Source organism: Neopsephotus bourkii, unplaced genomic scaffold, assembly GCF_033783945.1.
Source record: "Neopsephotus bourkii isolate Nb327-2 ecotype Australia unplaced genomic scaffold, CSIRO-AGI_Nbou_v1 NB_1055, whole genome shotgun sequence".
NCBI classification, from domain to species: domain Eukaryota; kingdom Metazoa; phylum Chordata; class Aves; order Psittaciformes; family Psittacidae; genus Neopsephotus; species Neopsephotus bourkii.
In genome coordinates this window covers 426-18,531 of record NW_026901544.1, presented here as the reverse complement: position 1 = coordinate 18,531, position 18,106 = coordinate 426, and the positions used below count along the sequence as shown (strand labels likewise).

The 18,106-nt window shown below is 60.5% G+C and overlaps 3 protein-coding genes across 4 annotated transcripts; all 3 read right to left on the bottom strand.

Annotated features, from left to right (window-relative positions):
- Positions 1 to 241: 241 nt before the first annotated feature.
- On the bottom strand, positions 242 to 4,293 carry SYCE1L (synaptonemal complex central element protein 1 like). 2 transcript variants are annotated; one of them, XM_061361225.1, is made up of 10 exons: positions 4,193 to 4,293; positions 3,356 to 3,430; positions 2,616 to 2,663; positions 1,946 to 2,000; positions 1,493 to 1,582; positions 1,349 to 1,412; positions 1,186 to 1,252; positions 616 to 670; positions 425 to 514; positions 242 to 340 (listed from the first exon to the last, which is right to left on the bottom strand). In XM_061361225.1, the coding sequence occupies exons 1-10, from the start codon at positions 4,290 to 4,292 to the stop codon at positions 286 to 288; spliced, it is 699 nt and encodes a 232-aa protein (XP_061217209.1). In that variant the 5' UTR covers position 4,293; the 3' UTR covers positions 242 to 285. The 2 variants fall into 2 exon arrangements, with proteins under 2 accessions (XP_061217209.1, XP_061217210.1); XM_061361226.1 differs by lacking the exon at positions 1,493 to 1,582.
- Positions 4,294 to 7,656: 3,363 nt separating this feature from the next.
- MON1B (MON1 homolog B, secretory trafficking associated) lies at positions 7,657 to 11,594 on the bottom strand. The gene is made up of 4 exons (XM_061361228.1): positions 11,174 to 11,594; positions 9,122 to 9,941; positions 8,883 to 9,030; positions 7,657 to 7,833 (listed from the first exon to the last, which is right to left on the bottom strand). The coding sequence occupies exons 1-4, from the start codon at positions 11,586 to 11,588 to the stop codon at positions 7,657 to 7,659; spliced, it is 1,560 nt and encodes a 519-aa protein (XP_061217212.1). The 5' UTR covers positions 11,589 to 11,594.
- A 2,178-nt stretch (positions 11,595 to 13,772) lies between these two features.
- On the bottom strand, positions 13,773 to 17,810 carry IMP4 (IMP U3 small nucleolar ribonucleoprotein 4). The gene is made up of 8 exons (XM_061361227.1): positions 17,606 to 17,810; positions 17,405 to 17,488; positions 17,144 to 17,253; positions 16,878 to 17,010; positions 15,876 to 16,030; positions 14,970 to 15,064; positions 14,810 to 14,880; positions 13,773 to 13,906 (listed from the first exon to the last, which is right to left on the bottom strand). The coding sequence occupies exons 1-8, from the start codon at positions 17,808 to 17,810 to the stop codon at positions 13,782 to 13,784; spliced, it is 978 nt and encodes a 325-aa protein (XP_061217211.1). The 3' UTR covers positions 13,773 to 13,781.
- Positions 17,811 to 18,106: the final 296 nt, after the last annotated feature.

The following is an 18,106-nucleotide window of genomic DNA, read 5'->3' as shown; positions in this document are numbered from 1 at the left end:
GGGGGGGAGGGTTAAGAACGTTTATTGGTGACGTAGGGGGTGACGTAGGGACGTAGTGGGGGGGATATGGGGGAGCAAGTCCCTCCTATAGTAGGACATGGCAAAATGGCGGCCCTCTATGGAGGTGGCCATGTTGGGGATGCCACCTGAGCCACCATAGAGAGACACAGAAACGGGGGAAGGGGGTAAGAACGTTTATTGGGGGGACGTAGTGACGTAAGGGGGTGACGTAGGAACATATGGGGGACTCTATAGGGGACCTATAGGTCCCGCCCCCTTCACTCCTCACTCGCGCTGAGCCTCTAGGGGGCGCTGCAGCTGCTCCAGCTCCCCGGCCAACCTAAAGGAGGGCGTGGCCAGAGTTAGAGGGGGGGCGTGGTCACGTGGTTCACAGTGGGCGGGGCCTGTTGGGGGCGTTACCCACCTGTCCCGGCGGCACTGGCAGCTCTGACGCCGCGCAAGCTCCGCCGCCAGGCGCTGCCCCGCCCACTCCGCCTCCTCCTCCACCAATCGGCTGTGGAGCAGGGGGCGGAGTCAAGGAGGGGTGAAAGGGCAGGGCAAGGAATGCAATGGGCGGGGCCAAGCGCGGGGTGGGCGGGGCCTTCAGGCACTCACATGGCTACGAAGGCTTCGGGGCCCAGCTGCTGCTCTGCCTCCAGCAGGCGGCGCTCTGCAGGGGGCGGGGCTTGTTACCTTGGGCGGCAGCCGTGGTGGCAATGGGTTTAATGGGGGGGATATGGGTTTAATGGGGGGGGCATGGGTTCAGTGGGGGGCTGGACATGGTGGCAAAGTGGGGGGCATGGGTACAATGGGAGGGGCCATGGGCTCAGTGGGGGGGCATGGGTCCAATGGGGAGGGCATGGGTTCAATGGGGAGGATATCGGTTCAATGGGGTGGGGGACATTGGTTCAATGGGAGGGGCCATGGGCTCAATGGGGGGCCATGGGTTCAATGGGGAGGACATGGGTTCAATGGGGAGGATATTGGTTCAATGGGGTGGGGGCCATGGGTTCAATGTGGGGGGGGCCATGGGTGGAATGGGGGGGCTATGGGTTCAATGGGGGGGACACATGGTGGCATGGGGGGGGGCATGCGGTCAGTGGGGTGGGGGCCGTGGGTTCAATGTGGGGGGTCCATGGGTTCAATGAGGGGGGCCATGGGCTCAAGAGGGGGCGCGGGGCTCACCCTGGCTCAGCAGCTTTCCCATTGCCTCCTCCAGCCGCTCCAGTTCAGCCTCTAAATGAGCTGGGACCTACAGGGGGTGGGGCCACGGGGGTAGAGGGTGTGGCTATACGGGTGAGGGGGCGTGGCCATGAGGGCGTGGTCACGTGGGGGGGTGGGGCCTCACGTGCTCCTCCCGCAGCCTCTTGTGCTGCTCCATGATGTCCTCGAGCTGCCTCCAGAACTGCTCCCTGCGGGGGGGGGGACACGTGGGATGAGGCGTGGGTCACGTGACGGCTGTCAGCTGCCGCGTGGGTCACGTGACCCCCACCTGTGTCCGCGGCGCTGCAGGCGGAGGCGGCTCCGCTGCTCCCCGGCCCCGGCCACTTCCTGCTGCCGGCTCAGGCAGCGGCCCCGGTGCCTGCGGGGTCAGGGGGGCAAAGGTCACAGGGTCAAGAGGGAGGGCACCAAGGGGTCAGAGGTCATGGGGGAGGACAAAGGCCATGTTAGCAGGGTCAATGAGGGATTAGAGAGCACTTGGGATCAGTAGGGGATTGGGGGGGGTGTTTGAGGGGTCAACAGGGGCCAGAGGTCAACAGGGTTCTTGGAGGGGTCAGAGGTCACCAATGGTCACCTGATGATTGGGGGGGGGCAGGGGTCACCAGGGTGTGAGGGGTTACCTGTGGGGTCAGAGGTCATCCGGAAGGCAAGGGTCAACAGTCACATGATGTGTTCCGAGGGGGGGGTGGGTCACAGGAGTACCCCCCCGGCCCCTCCCACTCACCTTTGACCTTCGGCCTCCACCTCCGCCCTGCGCAGCCGCGCCACCCGCAGCGCCTCTTGGGGTGGGGAAACAATGAAGGGACCCCAAAACCCCCCCTTGACCCCCCAAACCCCTCTTTGACCCCCAAACCCCCTTGAACCCCCCCAAACTCCCCCTTTACCTTCCCCCAACAATCCCTTGAACCCCCCTGAGCCCCCTTGACCCCCTCTTGACCCCCCAACCCCCCCTTTAAACCCTCAAAACACCCTTGACCCCCCCAAAACCCCCCCTTGAGCCCCCACCTCTCTTTGACCCCCCAAACCCCCCTTGAGCCCTCCAAAAATCCCCTTGATCCCCCCAAAACCCCCCTTTGACACTCAAACCGCCTTGACCCCCCAAACTCCCCCTTTACCTCCCCCAAAACACCCCCTTGATATCTCACCCCCTTGATATCCCTGAAACACCCCATTAACCCCCCTTGACCCCCCCAAACCCCCCTTGAGACCCCAAACCCTTGAGACCCCAAAACCCCCCTTGACCCCCCCTGAACCCCCAAAACCCCCCTTGACCCCCCAAACCCCCTTGACCCCTCTCAACCCCTCCCTTGAACCCTCCCAAACCCCCCTTGATCTCCCCCAAACCCCCCTTGACCCCCCCCAGACCCCAAAGCACCCCCAGGCCATGGCCTCACCCTGCTTCTGCTGCCAGAGCCTCTCCAGCGCCGCCTGCCGCTCCTCCACTGCAGCCGGCACCCAAAACCAGGGAGTTTCACCCCAAAAACAGAGTCCCCCTTGAGCACCAGGGTCCCCCAATGCTGGGTGTGCCCCCCCCATAGATGGGGTCCATCCCCCCCCATAGATGGGGTCCATCCCCCCCCATAGATGGGGTCCATCCCCCCCCCATAGATGGGGTCCATCCCCCCCCATAGATGGGGTCCATCCCCCCCCCATAGATGGGGTCCATCCCCCCCCATAGATGGGGTCCATCCCCCCCCCATAGATGGGGTCCATCCCCCCCCATAGATGGGGTCCATCCCCCCCCAAGATGGGGTCCATCCCCCCATAGATGGGGTCCATCCCCCCCATCATAGGGTCCATCCCCCCCCCCAAATGGGTCCATCCCCCCCCATAGATGGGGTCCATCCCCCCCCCATAGATGGGGTCCATCCCCCCCCCCATCGATGGGGTCCATCCCCCCCCCACAGATGGGGTCCATCCCCCCCCCATAGATGCCATTCCCCCCAATAGATGGGGTCCATCCCCCCCCCATAGATGGGATCCATCCCCCCCCATAGATGGGGTCCCATCCCCCCCACAGATGGGGTCCATCCCCCCCCCCATAGATGGGGTCCATCCCCCCCCCACAGATGGGGTCCATCCCCCCCCCATAGATGGGGTCCATCCCCCCCCATAGATGGGGGTCCCCACTCACGCTGCTGCAGGTGCCGGTGCAGCCCCGCGCTGTGTCCCTGCGCCTCCGCCAGCTCCCGCGCTGCGGCCTCACGGGCTGGGGGGGGTGATGATGATGAGGATGGATGATGGTGGATGAAGATGGATGAGGGATGGTGATGAAGATGGTGATGGATAATGGTGGATGATAATGTCGATGATGGATGAAGATGGATGAGGGATGATGATGATGGATGAGGATGGATGATGGTGGATGAAGATGGATGATGGATGATGATGATGATGATGATGAGGGATGGATGAAGATGGATGATGATCGTGGATGATGATAATGGATGATGATGAGGGTGAATGGTGATGGATGATGATGATGGTGGAGGATGGATGGTGATGGATAATTATGATGGATGACGATGGATGAAGATGGATGATGATGATGGTGGATGATAATGATGATGGTGATGATGGAGAATGGATAATGATGATCATGGATGATAGTGGATGATGATGATGATGATGGATGATGACGGATGAAGATGGATGATGATGATGGATGATGGTAGATGATAGATGATGATGATGATGGAAGATGGGTGATGATGATGATGGATGGAGATGGATGATGATGATGATGATGGAAGATGGATGATGATGATGGAAGATGGTGGATGATGATGATGGATGGAGATGGATGATGATGATGATGATGATGGATGGATGATGATGGATGATGATGGATGATGATGGATGATGATGGATGAAGATGGATAACGATGATGATGATGATGAAGATGGATGATGATGGACAAACACCATAGGGCCAGACAGAGGGACCCATGGGGGGGTCCCCATCACTCACCCCGGTGCAGGCTGCGGATCTGGTCCAGCAGCGCCTCTGGCCGTGGTCCCCCAGCAATGGGATGGAGGGGAGCTGGGGATGGACCCATGCACACGTACATGTAACACACATACATGTAACACGCATACATGTAACACGCGTGTCCCTGGGCTCACATGGGGACACATGGGATCACACGTGTGCCTCACCCAGCGCCTCGGCACCATCCATTACTGCAGCCTGAGGGGACACAGGGACAATGGGGACAATGGAGACAATGGGGACATGGGGTCAATGGGGACATGGGGTCAATGGGGACATTGGGTCAATGGGGACATGGGGATAATGGGGACAATGGGGTCAATGGGGACAATGGGGTCAATGGGGACAGTGGGGACAATGGGGACATGGGGACAATGGGGACATGGGGACAATGGGGTCAATGGGGACATGGGGATAATGGGGACAATGGGGACATGGGGTCAATGGGGACATGGGGTCAATGGGGACATGGGGACAATGGGGACAATGGGGACAATGGGGACATGGGGACAATGGGGACATGGGGTCAATGGGGACAATGGGGTCAATGGGGACATGGGGTCAATGGGGACATGGGGTCAATGGGGAAATGGGGACAATGGGGACACAGGGATGATGGGGACATGGGGATAACGGGGACAATGGGGACATGGGGATAATGGGGACAATGGGGATATGGGGACAATGGGGATAATGTGGTCAATGGGGACATGGGGATAATGGGGTCAATGGGGACATGGGGTCAATGGGGACACGGGGACAATGGGGACAATGAGGACAATGGGGACAAGGGGACAATGGGGACACGGGGACGATGGGGACACGGGGACAATGGGGATAATGGGGTCAATGGGGACACGGGGACAATGGGGACATGGGGATAATGGGGACAATGGGGTCAATGGGGACAATGGGGTCAATGGGGACATGGGGATGATGCCCCCCTCATATCCCCTCTTCCTGACGCTCTCCATCACACCCACTCCATCTCCCCATCATTTCCCCCCACTCAGTTTCCCCCCCATTTCCCATCATCTTCCCTCCCTTTTCCGTCCCATCTTTCCCTCTTTGCTGTCACCTCCATCCCCGATCCCCTTTTCCCCCTCTTTCCCCCTCTTATTCCATCCATTTTGTCCCATTTCTTCCCCCATTTTATTCCCTTTCGGCCCCCATTTTGTACCCATTTCCCTCTTCCTTGTTCCACTTTCCCTCCACTTTCTCACCATTTTGCCCCTTTTCCAACCCCTTTTCCCCTCATTTTATCCCATTTTCCTTCATTTTATCCCATTTTCCATCACCTCCTCCCTGTCCCCCCCCCCCCCCCCCACCGCCATTTTCTGTCATGGCCGCCCCTCACCTCCTCCCCCTTCTCCCTCCATTTCCCATCCCATTTCACCTCCATTTTCCCTCCCCTTTTCCTCCTTTCTTGTCCCGTTTTCACCCTCTTTTCTATCAACTTTTTGTCCATTTTCCACCCCTTTTTGCCCTCATTTTCCTGTCACCTTTTCCATGTTTTTCCTTCCCCCCCCGCCATTTTGTCCCATTTCCATGCACCGATTCCTGTTTCCTCTTCCCCCCTTTCCCCTCCATTTTCTTTCTTCCTTTTCCTTCCCCTTCTCCCCTCTTTTTATCCCATTTTCCTTCATTTTATCCCGTTTTCCTCCATTTTCTGCCCCATTTTCCTCCTCCATTTTCCATCACCTCCTCCCTGTGTCCCCCCGCCGCCATTTTCTGTCATGGCCGCCCCTCACCTCCTCCCCCTTCTCCCTCCATTTCCCATCCCCATTTCACCTCCATTTTCCCTCCCCTTTCCCTCCTTTCTTGTCCCGTTTTCACCCTCGTTTCTGTCACCTTTTTGTCCATTTTCCACCCCTTTTTGCCCTCATTTTCCTGTCACCTTTTCCATGTCTCTCTTGCCCCCTCCTGCCGCCATTTTGTCCCCTTTCCATCCCCCTTTTGCTTCCCTCTTTCCCCTCCATTTTCCCTCTTCCTGCCCCTTCCATCCCCTCCTTTTCCTCACGCCTCCATTTTGTGTCCCCCCCTCCCCTTCTTTCCCCCCTCTTCCCTCCATTTTCTGCCCCATTTTCCACCCCATTTTCCCCCTCCATTTTCCATCACCTCCTCCCTGTCCCCTCCTCCCGCCATTTTCTGTCATGGCCGCCCCTCATCTCCTCCCCCTTCTCCCTCCATTTCCTATCCCCATTTCACCTCCATTTTCCTTCTGTTATTTCCCTCATTTTCTTCCATTTTCCACCCTTTTTGCCCCATTTCTCATCCCCATTTCACCTCCATTTCCCCCCATTTTCCACCCTTTTGCCCCATTTCTCATCCTCATTTCACCTCCATTTTCCCCCCATTTTCCACCTTTTTGGCCCCATTTCCTATGCCTGTTTCACCTCCATTTTCCCTCTGTTATTTTCCTCATTTTTTCCCATTTCCCCCATTTTCCACCCTTTTTGCCCCATTTCCCATCCCCATTTCACCTCTATTTTCCTCCCCTTTCCCCCTCATTTTCCTCCATTTTCCACCCTTTTGGCCCCATTTCCCATCCCCATTTCACCTCCATTTTCCTCCCCTTTCCCCCTCATTTTCCTCCATTTTCCACCCTTTTTGCCCCATTTCCCACCCCCATTTCACCTCTATTTTCCCTCCCCTTTTCCCCATTTTCCACTGTTTTTGCCCCATTTCCTATCCCCATTTCACCTCCATTTTCCCTCTGTTATTTCCCTCATTTTCTCCCATTTTTCCACCCTTTTTGCCCCATTTCCCATCCCCATTTCCCCTCCCCTTTCCCATTTCCCACCCTTTTTGCCCCATTTCCCATCCCCATTTCACCTCCATTTTCCCTCCCTCGTTTTCCTCATTTTCTCCCATTTTCTATCCTTTTTGCCCCATTTCCTATCCCCATTTCACCTCCATTTTCCCTCCCCTTTCCCCCTCATTTTCCTCCATTTTCCACCCTTTTTGCCCCATTTCCTATCCCCATTTCACCTCCATTTTCCCTCCCCTTTCCCCCCATTTCCCACCCTTTTTGCCCCATTTCCTATCGCCATTTCACCTCCATTTTCCCTTCCCTTTCCCCCCATTTTCCTCCATTTTGCCCCATTTCCCCTCCATTCTCCCTCCCCTTTCGACCTCATTTTCCTCCATGTTCCACCCTTTTTGCCCCATTTCCCCTCCCCTTTCCCCCTCATTTTCCTCCATGTTCCAGCCTTTTTGCCCCTTTTTCCCTCCCCTTTCCCCCTCATTTTCCTCCATGTTCCACCCATTTTGCCCCATTTCCCCTCCCCTTTTCCCCTCATTTTCTTCCATTTCCCCCCATTTTCCCCCCTTTTTGCCCTCATTTCCCTTCCCCCTTCCCCACTCCCTTCCCCCTCCCCCCACCCCCTCCCCCCATTCCCCCACCCCACACACAGACAACAGCTCCCCCCAACCACGCTTCTTTATTCCCCCTCGGCGCCCTCGGCGCGGGCCGCGGCACAATATGGCGGCGGGTAGCGGATGAAGAGCCAGTCCTCCTCCCTCTTGAGCCAGCGCAGGAGCTTGGTGAGCACCGCGATGGCGCCCGCCTTGCTCACCAGGGGGCTGAAGCAGCCGTAGAGCTCGAACTTGGGGGTCACCTGCGGGAGCAATGACCCCGTTAACCCTGGGCCCTAATGATGGAGCCAAGCCCATGTTAACCCTGGGGCCTAATGATGGAGCCAAGCCCCTGTTAACCCTGGGGCCTAATGATGGAGCCAAGCCCATGTTAACCCTGGGGCCTAATGATGGAGCCAAGCCCATGTTAACCCTGGGCCCTAATGATGGAGCTAAGCCCCTGTTAACCCTGGGCCCTAATGATGGAGCTAAGCCCCTGTTAACCCTGGGGCCTAATGATGGAGCCAAGCCCCTGTTAACCCTGGGGCCTAATGATGGAGCCAAGCCCCTGTTAACCCTGGGGCCTAATGATGGAGCCAAGCCCATGTTAACCCTGGGGCCTAATGATGGAGCCAAGCCCATGTTAACCCTGGGCCCTAATGATGGAGCTAAGCCCCTGTTAACCCTGGGCCCTAATGATGGAGCTAAGCCCCTGTTAACCCTGGGGCCTAATGATGGAGCCAAGCCCCTGTTAACCCTGGGGCCTAATGATGGAGCCAAGCCCCTGTTAACCCTGGGGCCTAATGATGGAGCCAAGCCCATGTTAACCCTGGGGCCTAATGATGGCTTCAACCCCCATTAACCCTAGTCCCTAATGATGGCACCGACCCCATTAACCCTGATCCCTAATGATGGCACCGACCCCATTAACCCTGATCCCTAATGATGGCTTCAACCCCCATTAACCCTTGTCCCTAATGATGGCACCGACCCCATTAACCCTGATCCCTAATGATGGCTTCAACCCCCATTAACCCTGATCCCTAATGATGGCACCGACCCCATTAACCCTGATCCCTAATGATGGCACCGACCCCATTAACCCTGATCCCTAAAGATGGCTTCAACCCCCATTAACCCTGATCCCTAATGATGGCTTCAACCCCCATTAACCCTGCTCCCTAATGATGGCACCGACCCCATTAACCCTGATCCCTAATGATGGCACCGACCCCATTAACCCTGGTCCTAAATGATGGCACTGACCCCATTAACCCTGATCCCCCTGACCCCTCCCTGCCCTCCGCCTCACCCATGCCAACAGCGTCTCCTTCTCGGCCACGTGGTAGAGGAGGCGCAGGGGCCGGTGCGGGCTGTGCACGCGGCTGTGCAGGTAATGGTAGAGGTCAAAGAGCCGGTGCTGCTCCTCCTCGCTGCTGTAGGGCTCCTCCAGCTCGGGGCTACACCCGGTGACAGGCAATGGCATCAGGCACACAATGGGGTGCCCCCCCCCATCATTCCCATCCCCTTCATTCCCTCCCCATTCCCTACCTTGTAAACTGCGGCAGTTGCTGCATCTCCTCCGGGCCTTCCAATGGCTTATAGAGGAAATGCCGGAGCTCCGGAGCGCCGGGCCGGGCCGCGCCGTATCCTGCCCCCGCTTGGATGGCAGCGCTCAGCTCCCGCAGCCACCCCTGCGCCCTCAGCGCCTCCTCCAGCTGCCTCCTGCACCCGGCTGCCCCATAGAAGCCTTCCCGCTCGGTGGACAGCAGGATGAGCGTCACCCCATTGCCACCGTCACCATCGTCGTCGCCAAGCGTCGCCGCGTAGGCATAGAAGTACCCATCGGGGTTGAAGCGGGGCAAGCAGACCGGGGTCCACACCTCCCCCGCTCCCACCCCGCTCCCCAATAGGTTGAGCAATAGGTGCAGGTCGCTGGCACACAACCGGCCCCCTTCCGCCAGCGCCCGTTGCCGCGCCGCCGTCACCAACCTCCCTCCGGCCGCCAACAAGGCCAAAGCCGGCGCTGGGACGGCGGCGGCGGCGGCGCGGCGCAAAGCACCGGATAGGCCCCGGCGGAGCGGCGCCGGTAACGGCAAACACCGGGCGGCCCCCAACAAGAGGCGTCCGTCGGCTGCGGCGCCCGCCAGGAGGCGGTCGAGGACGGCTTCGGCGCCGGCGAGCAGGCGGCGGAGGTCGTAGCCGCGGCGGCGGGCGAAGACGCGGGTGATGCCGCCGCGCGTCAGCAGGCTCAGGATCTGCTCGTGCACGAAGGTGAGCTCCCGGCGGAGCTGCGCCGCCGATTGGCGCGTGCGCGACACCGAGACCAGGAGGAGAGGGCCCCGCTGCTCGAACACCAGCGTGCGGTCCTCTGTTGGGGTATGGGGGGGAAAGGGGGTTATGGGGTGGTTGTGGTGTGGACCCGTAGAATGGGGTGGGATGGACCTGAAGGTCTTCCAACCGTTAGGCCATGTATGTGGGGTCAGTTGTTAGAGGAGATGGTTGGTTGGGGTGGGGTGGTTGTGGCCTGGACCCATAGAATGGGTTGGGTTGGGAAGGACCTGAAGGTCTTCCAACCGTTGGCCCATGTATTTGGGGTCAGTTGTTAGAAGGGGAAGGTTGGTTTTGGGGTGGGGTGGTTGTGGCATGGACCCATAGAATGGGTTGGGATGGACCTGAAGGTCTGCCAACCGTTAGCCCATGTATTTGGGGTCAGTTGCTAGAAGGGGAAGGTTGGTTTTGGGGTGGGGTGGTTGTATCATGGACCCGTAGAATGGGTTGGGTTGGGAAGGACCTGAAGGTCTGCCAACCGTTAGCCCATGTATGTGGGGTCAGTTGTTAGAGGAGATGGTTGGTTGGGGTGGGGTGGTTGTGTCATGGACCCATAGAATGGGGTGGGAAGGACCTGAAGGTCTTCCAACCATGAGCCCATGTATGTGGGGTCAGTTGTTCGAAGGGGAAGGTTGGTTTTGGGGTGGGGTGGTTCTATCATGGACCCATAGAATGGGTTGGGTTGGACCTGAAGGTCTTCCAACCGTTAGCCCATGTATGTGGGGTCAGTTGTTAGAAGGGGAAGGTTGGTTTGGGGGTGGCTGTATCTGGGGTCAGTCATTGGGGGGGGTCAGTTGTTTTGGGGGTTTGGTTGCATCATAGACCCATAGGGGTTGGAAAGGACCTTAAGGCCATCCATTGCCAACCATTAGACCGTGTATTAGGGGTCAGTTGTTAGAGGGGAAGGTTGTTTTAGGGGGTGATTGTACCTGGCGTTGGTTGTTGGGGGGGGTCAGTCATTGGGGGGGGGTCAGTTGCTAGAGGAGATGGTTGTTTGGGGTGGGGTGGTTCTATCATGGACCCATAGAATGGGTTGGGAAGCACCTGAAGGCCCAACCATTAGACTGTGTATTAGGGGTCGGTTGTTAGAGGGGGTGGCTGTATCTGGGGTCAGTCATTGCGGGGTGTCAGTTGTTTTGGGGGGGGTGTCTGTATCAGATACAGCAAATAACCTGTCTGGGTGACGATGGTCGTCCCCAGGTCTCCCCAGTCCCCATAGCCATCAGTAGGGACCAGAGTGAACAGTGACCCCCCCCCCCCATTGCCACGTACCAGAACAGATAGCCCGGATGGCGTTGCCCCCGCTCTGGATGAAGGACACCAGCGCCATCATGACGCCCATGGTGGCCGCCAGCGCCTCCTCGTTGCCGTGCCGTGAGTAGATGGGCTTGCCGGCCTCGCTCAGCACGAACACGTGCTTCCGGCGGCACCGCCACCCGGCCGCCGTCACGTCCTCCTCCGCGCCGCGCCGGCACCATAGCGAGGACGACGTGGCCGCTGCCGTCACCGCCGCCGTCACCTCCTCCTCCTCCTCCTCCATGCGGGGACCACGGGGGGACGCCATGGCCGCCGTCTCCTCTTCCTCTTCCTCTTCTTCATCCCCATCGCCCGGATCCGGTTGCGCCAAGGTTGGGGCTTGGGGGGCTCCATCGTGGTGGAGGGATGGAGAAGAGGGAGGCGTCGCCATGGCAACCTGCTGACCGGATGCAGCGGGTAGCATGTGCTTCTGGAGGCCACGCCGACAGCCTTCGGTCCCGCCCCCTCCAAGCCACGCCCACGGGTTCGACCAATCAGGGGTAAGCGCCCCCTCCCCCCACGCTCGCAGCAGCGCCCTGCGATCGGCGCCTTCCTCTAAGCCCACCCTCCCCTCCCGCCGCGCGCCCCCCTCCATTGGCCCCGCCCACGCCGCTCTGGCCCCGCCCACGTCGCATCGGCCCCGCCCCTTCCCCGCTCACCCCGCGCGCGTGGCCCCGCGCCCGCCGCCGCCGCTGCTTCCGGGGCCCGCCGCGCCGCGCTCCCGGTGACGTCACCGCGGCGACGGACCGCCCCCTCTCCCCTTTCCGCCAATCAGCGCCCGGCTCAGGGAAAGAGGGGCGGGGTTCATCAGCGCCGACCAATGAGACCGCGCGAGGGGCGGGGCCTGGGCTGTGACGCAGCTTTTTTGGCGGGTTCTCCTGTCAGCTCGCTGCTCTTCCGCGCCGCTTCCGCAGCCCCGCCCCTTTGTGGGCGGGGCCACATCGCTCCGGAATCCCGTGACCCGGATGTGTGGGACCTCGTTAGCTCCCTATAGGGCACCCAGGGTGCCATAGGGGGCTTGTAGGGCACCCTATAGGGGCTATAGGGCATCCCCAGAGGCCCTATAAACTTCTTTACCCCCTATAGGTCCTATAAGGACCCCATACGTGCTTTAAGAGCACCCTAAATGCACTAAAGTTCCCCCGACACGACTATGGGGCAGCCCCATAAGCCTATGGGGACCCCCAGCGCTCCCTATAGAGGCTGCGGGTGCCCTATAGGGTCTGTGGAGCTCCCCCCAAAGGCGCTACAGGGACCCTAAGAGGTTCTATAGGGTTAAAAGAGCACCACCCCCCATGCCCCGGGGCTGTAGGAACCCAGTGGGCGGGGCTTAGCCAAGGGGGGGCGTGGCCTGTGGGCCCCACACTTCCTCTCGCTGGAAAGGGGAAGTGCGAGGAGGAAACGGGGCGTCCGGGGCGGGGGGCAAAGAGCTCGGGACCCTCTGACCCCCCCCAACATCAGGTGAGACCAAAACCCATAGGGGTGTGTGGGGGGGGTGTGGGGCACGGCACCCCTCGGTCCAACTCTTGCCCCCCATCTCTTCCTTCTTCCCCCCCCCATAGGAACGCGTTGGACCCTTCTGGTCCCCCCCTTTTCCTCAATGGATGTCACCTACGCCGTGGTCAACAAGGCGCGAAAAGGGGGCGTGGCCACAGGGAGAGACCCCGCCCCCTTGGGACGAGGCCCCGCTTCCCCCCTCGGGAGCCCCGTGCACCGCCCCTCCCCCACACCAGCTGGTGAGTTTTGGGGGTGGGGGCTCCAGAGCACCCATAGGACCCCTCCTTTCCCCCATAGGTGCACCCATAGGATCCCTTCCCCACCCAATATGGGCTATAGGACCCCTCCTTTCCCCCCTAGGTGCACCCATAGGTCCATTTCCCACCCTGTAGGAGCTATAGGGCCCCTCCCTTTCCCCCATAGGTGCACCCATAGGATCCCTTCCCCACCCAATATGGGCTATAGGACCCCTCCTTTCCCCCATAGGTGCACCCATAGGCTCATTCCCCACCCTGTAGGGGCTATAGGACCCCACCCTTTCCCCTATAGGTGGACCTATGGGCCCCTTCCCCACCCTATAGATGCTATAGGACCCCTAGTTTACCCATTGGTGCACCCATAGGACCATTCCCCACCCTATAGATGCTAAAGGACCCCTCCTTTCCCCCATAGCTGCACCTATAGGCCTATTCCCCACCCTATAGGACCCACATCATGCACCCACAGAGACCATAGGGCACCCATAGGACCCCCCATCGCCCTGACCTCCATTCCCCCTCCCCCCCTCAGCCTCCAGTGACGTCACCTATGAGGTCGTGACCCCCCCAGAGGACCCCAGCAGCCCCCCCCACCTCGGTGAGCATTGGGGTGCAGGGGGGGAGGGGTTACCCCATTTGACCCCACGTGACCTCTTTCCCATCACCCATCCCATAGGATTCAACACCCGCATCCGGAAGCCCAAAGGCCCCCGGGAGCCTCCGGCCGAGTGGGCGGGGCCTGGCCCCTCCCTCCCGCATTAATCACGATTAAAACGTTTTAATATCACGATATCAAAACCTTGGGGGTGGGGTGGGGGTGAAGGTGGGGGTCAGGGTGCAGGGCTGGGTGCTGCCAGCAGGTGGCGCTTGTGAGCAGTGGCCGTGTATGGGTGCCAGCGCCACTCCACGTCCGCGGCGTCGCCTTGGTCCAGGGTCCCCAAGCGGATGAGGTAGGCTGGGGGGGGTCAATAGGGGGCTGGTTGGGGTCATTGGGGTCAATGGGGGCTGGTTGGGGTCATTGGGGTCAATGGGGGCTGGTTGAGGTCATTGGGGTCAATAGGGGCTGGTTGAGGTCATTGGGGTCAATAGGGGGCTGGTTGGGTTCATTGGGACACATTGGGGTCAATAGAGGATGGTTGGGATCACTGGGGTCAATAGGGGCTGGTTGGGGTCATTGGGATCAATGGGGGCTGGTTGGTGTCATTGGGATCAATGGGGGCTGGTTGGGGTCATTGGGATCAATGGGAGCTGGTTGGGGTCATTGGGGTCAATAGGGACAGGTTGGGGTCATTGGAGTCAATAGGGGCTTGTTGGGGTTATTGGGGACACATTGGGGTCAACAAGGACAGGTTGGAGTCATGGGTCAATAGGGGCTGGTTGGGGTCATTGGGACACATTGGGGTCAATAGGGGCTAGTTGGGATCATTGGGGTCAGTGGGGGCTGACTGGGGTTAATGGGGCCTGTTTGGGGTCAATGGGGGCTGTTTGGGGTCAATGGGGGGCAGGTTGGGGTCAATGGGGCCTGGTTGGAGTCAATGGGGGCTGGTTGGGGTCAATGCGGGCTGGTTGGGGTCACTGACGTCAATGGGGCCTGGTTGGGGTCAATGGGGGCCGGTTGGGGTCATTGATGTCAATGGGGGCTGGTTGGTGTCAATGGGGCCCGGTTGGGGTCAATGGGGGCTGGTTGGGGTCATTGGGGCCTGGTTGGGGTCAATGGGGGCCGGTTGGGGTCAATGGGTGCTGATTGGGGTCAATGGGGGCCGGTTGGGGTCAATGGGGGCTGATTGGTGTCAATGGGGCCTGGTTGGGGTCAATGGGGGCTGGTTGGTGTCAATGGGGCCTGGTTGGGGTCACTCACGCCGCAGCTGGAACCGGGGTCCCACCTCCTCCAGCTCCACTTTGCGGCCCCGGCGCCGGTAAACGTGGTTCCTGTGTGTGTGTGGGGGAGGGGTCAGGGTGATGGGGACCCCCCTCCCCCCCCCCCCCCATGTCACCCCCCCTCCCCCCCCAGCACCCACCGGACCAGGATGACGTCATCCTCATTGGCGAACGTCACCACCCGGCGCGTGTCCGGCCGGGGCACGGGGAAGAGGTGCTTGAGGATGGTCCCGACCTGGATGGGGGGGACACGGGGATGGGACCCCCCCTACACCCCCAAAATGGCCCCATGGGACCCCCATCCCCATTGTCCAACCCCCCCCCCGGTTCCTTTGGTCCCATTGTAACTCCTTGTTCCCCACATCCCCATTGCCCCCCCCATCCCCACTTTTCCCCCCCATACCCCCCATCCCCATTGTCCCCACTCCTCCATTGTCCCCCATCGTCCCCCACCCCCATATTGCCCCCTTTGCTGTTGCCCCCGTCTCCCCCATCCCCATTGCCCTCCATCATCCCAAAAGTCCCCCCATCTCCCCCCTCATCCCCATTGCCTCTACATCTCCAATGCCCCATTATCTTCCCCCCATCACCATTGTCCCGATCTCCCCCATCCCCTTAACCCCCCATCACCATTGCCCCCATCCCCATCTCCCCCCATTCCCATTGCCCCCCCTCCCCATCTCCCCCCCATCTCTGACTCCCCCATCCCCGTCTCCCCCCCATCCCCATTGCCCCCCATCTCCCCCATTCCCATTGCCCCCAATCCCTGTCTCCCCCACCATCCCCATCTCCCCCCCCATTCCCATTGCCCCCCCATTTCCATCTCCCACACATCCCCATTGCCCCCCATTCCCAATGCTCCTCCATTTCCATTGCCTCCCATCCCTGTCTCCCCCCAATTCCCATCTCCCCCCATCCCAGTCTCCCCCCATCCCCATTGCTCCCCCATCTCCCCCATCCCCATTCCCCCCCATCCCCCCATCCCCATTCCCCCCATCCCATTCTCCCCCATCTCCCCCATCCCCATTGCCCCCCCCGCTCCTCACCCTGCGCCCCAGGGCCGAGTCGAGGCGCAGCAGCAGCAGATGGGGGGCAGCCAGCGGGGCCCCCCCCAGCCCCCCCACCTCCTGCCTCAGCACGGCCCCGCTCAGCGTGAAATGGGCGGTGGGGCCGTGGGGGAGGTGGCAGAGGCAGAGCCCATCTGGGGGCGGAGCCTCGTCAGGACACGCCCCCTCCCGACGAGTCCCCGCCCCTTCCCTTAGCCCCTCCCGTTACCATCGAGCCCTGTGCCTCAATTGATTCACTGCAATCAACCCCCCACTCTCATTAGCATAAGCCACGCCCCTTTTAATAACCCAAGCCCCTTAACCCCACCTTTCCGAAACAAGCCCCGCCCCTTCTCATAGTCCCTTCAAGAAGCATCAAGCTCTACTCCTCAATAAGTTCATTGCAATCAGCCTCCCAAAGCTCCATTAGCATAAACCCCGCCCCTTTCTAATAAGCCCCACCCTTCTTACTAGCATAAAGCTCTGCTCCTCAATCCCCTTATTGCAATCAACCCCCCTGACACAAGCCCCTATTAGCATAAGCTCCGCCCCTTCTAAGAAGCCCCATACCTTAGCAACAAACCCCACCCCTTCCCATAACCCCTCCTATTAGCATCAAGCTTCTCCGCTGTAGGCTCATTGCAAACCCGCTCCCACAAGCTGCCATTAGCATAAAACCCGCCCCTTAGCAACAAGCTCCATCCCTTCCTATAGCCCCTCCCATTAGCATCAAGCCCCACTCCTCCCCTATAGGCTTATTGCAATCAAACATGCTCCCACAAAACTCCATTAGCATAAGCCCCACCCCTTAGCAAGCCACACCCCTTCCCACAACCCCTCCCATTAGCAGCAAGCCCCGCCCCTTAGCAACTAACCCCACCCTTCCCTTCAGCAACAAACCCCGCCCCTTCCTATGGCCCCTCCCATTAGCATCAACCCTCACCCCTATTGCCACCAAGCCCCGCCCCTTCCCCTATATAAGGCCGAAGCCCCGCCCCTCACCGGGCCTCCCTCGGGTCTCGTGCAGCAGCACCAGGTCGGTGACGCCGGCGCCCCGGCACGCAGCCACGAGCGCCCCGAGCTCCGCGTGGCCCCGGTTCATGCGGCGGGCACCGGGGATCAGCAGGCACAGCTCCTGGGGGGGGGGGGGGCGTGGTCAGGGCAAGACACGCCCCCTTCCATCCATATATGGTCCTCTTACCCCTTAAACCACGCCCAATGAGCGTGTTCCCCCAATTGGAGGCGTGGCCACGCGAAGCCACTCCCACCTTGGCAAAGATCCGCAGGCGGACGCTGGGGTCACGTGACGTCGTCACCATCACCTTGGGCGGCTCCAGCCCCGCCCACCGGTACTCGTCGTCATGGTTACCGGAGGCATCTTGAGGGGTGGAGAGAGACGGGGAGAGGGGCGGGGTTTACGGATGCCACGCCCCCTCCTCCTTCCAAACAGGAGGGTTTTAAGCTCCATTTTGGGGTGATTTAGAGGGGATTTGGGCAAATTCAAGCTGGAGCCCCCCCTCCTCACTCACCCCCTACCCCCGGCGTCTCCACCTCGAGCTCCTTCTGCAGCTCCAAGGCCTCGCGGCGCAGCTCCGTGGGCAGCAGCCGGTTCTCTGCAATGGGGGGGGGGGGGTCAGACGGGACCCCCATAACCCCCTCATAGAAACAACCCCCATAACCCCCCCCCTTTCCCATTGGTCTCTCCCATCCCCAGGCCCCGCCCCACGCACCATCCAGCGCCTGCCGCAGCCGCTCCTTCCGGTCCCGCTGCCGCCGCTGCCGCTCCTCCTGCGCCCGCCGCTGCAGGTACTCGCGGCGCTCCCGGGCCTGGCGGCGGAGCTGGGGGGGGAACGGGAAGGGAAACCCCGTAGGGGGGACGTTGGGGTCCCCATTGCCCCCTATGGGGGTTAAAGGGGGGGACGTTGGGGTCCCCATTGCCCCCTATGGGGGTTAAAGGGGGGGACGTTGGGGTCCCCATTGCCCCCTATGGGGGTTAAAGGGGACGGGACGGGCACAAGGACCCCGCAGCCCCCTCCGCTCCTCACCATGGCGCGCTGATCCCCACGCTGTCGCTTCCCAACAGAGCCGCCGCTTGATTGGTCGCGGGAAGGGCCAATGAGAGAGCTCGGTGCTGCCCTCACGCAAAAGGGGCGGAGAAGGGGGAGAAGGGAAGCGGTGCCCTGAAGAAAGATGGCGGCTGATGTCAGGGAGCTAAGCCCCGCCTTCCGATG

Coding starts and splice junctions, on each gene's coding strand:
- SYCE1L (XM_061361225.1), bottom strand. CDS start 4,292: ATGTACGTGTGCATGGGTCCATCCCCAGCTCCCCTCCATCCCATTGCT. Junction 3,431..4,192: donor GATCCGCAGCCTGCACCGGG/GTGAGTGATGGG, acceptor CACCCCCCCCAG/CCCGTGAGGCCGCAGCGCGG. Junction 2,664..3,355: donor GCACCGGCACCTGCAGCAGC/GTGAGTGGGGAC, acceptor TGCCGGCTGCAG/TGGAGGAGCGGCAGGCGGCG.
- MON1B (XM_061361228.1), bottom strand. CDS start 11,588: ATGGCGACGCCTCCCTCTTCTCCATCCCTCCACCACGATGGAGCCCCC. Junction 9,031..9,121: donor CAACTGCCGCAGTTTACAAG/GTAGGGAATGGG, acceptor CACCGGGTGTAG/CCCCGAGCTGGAGGAGCCCT. Junction 7,834..8,882: donor AGGAGACGCTGTTGGCATGG/GTGAGGCGGAGG, acceptor TTGCTCCCGCAG/GTGACCCCCAAGTTCGAGCT.
- IMP4 (XM_061361227.1), bottom strand. CDS start 17,810: ATGGGGACCCCAACGTCCCCCCCTTTAACCCCCATAGGGGGCAATGGG. Junction 16,031..16,877: donor CGAGACCCGAGGGAGGCCCG/GTGAGGGGCGGG, acceptor CTCCGCCCCCAG/ATGGGCTCTGCCTCTGCCAC. Junction 13,907..14,809: donor ACCCCGGTTCCAGCTGCGGC/GTGAGTGACCCC, acceptor GACCCCCCCCAG/CCTACCTCATCCGCTTGGGG.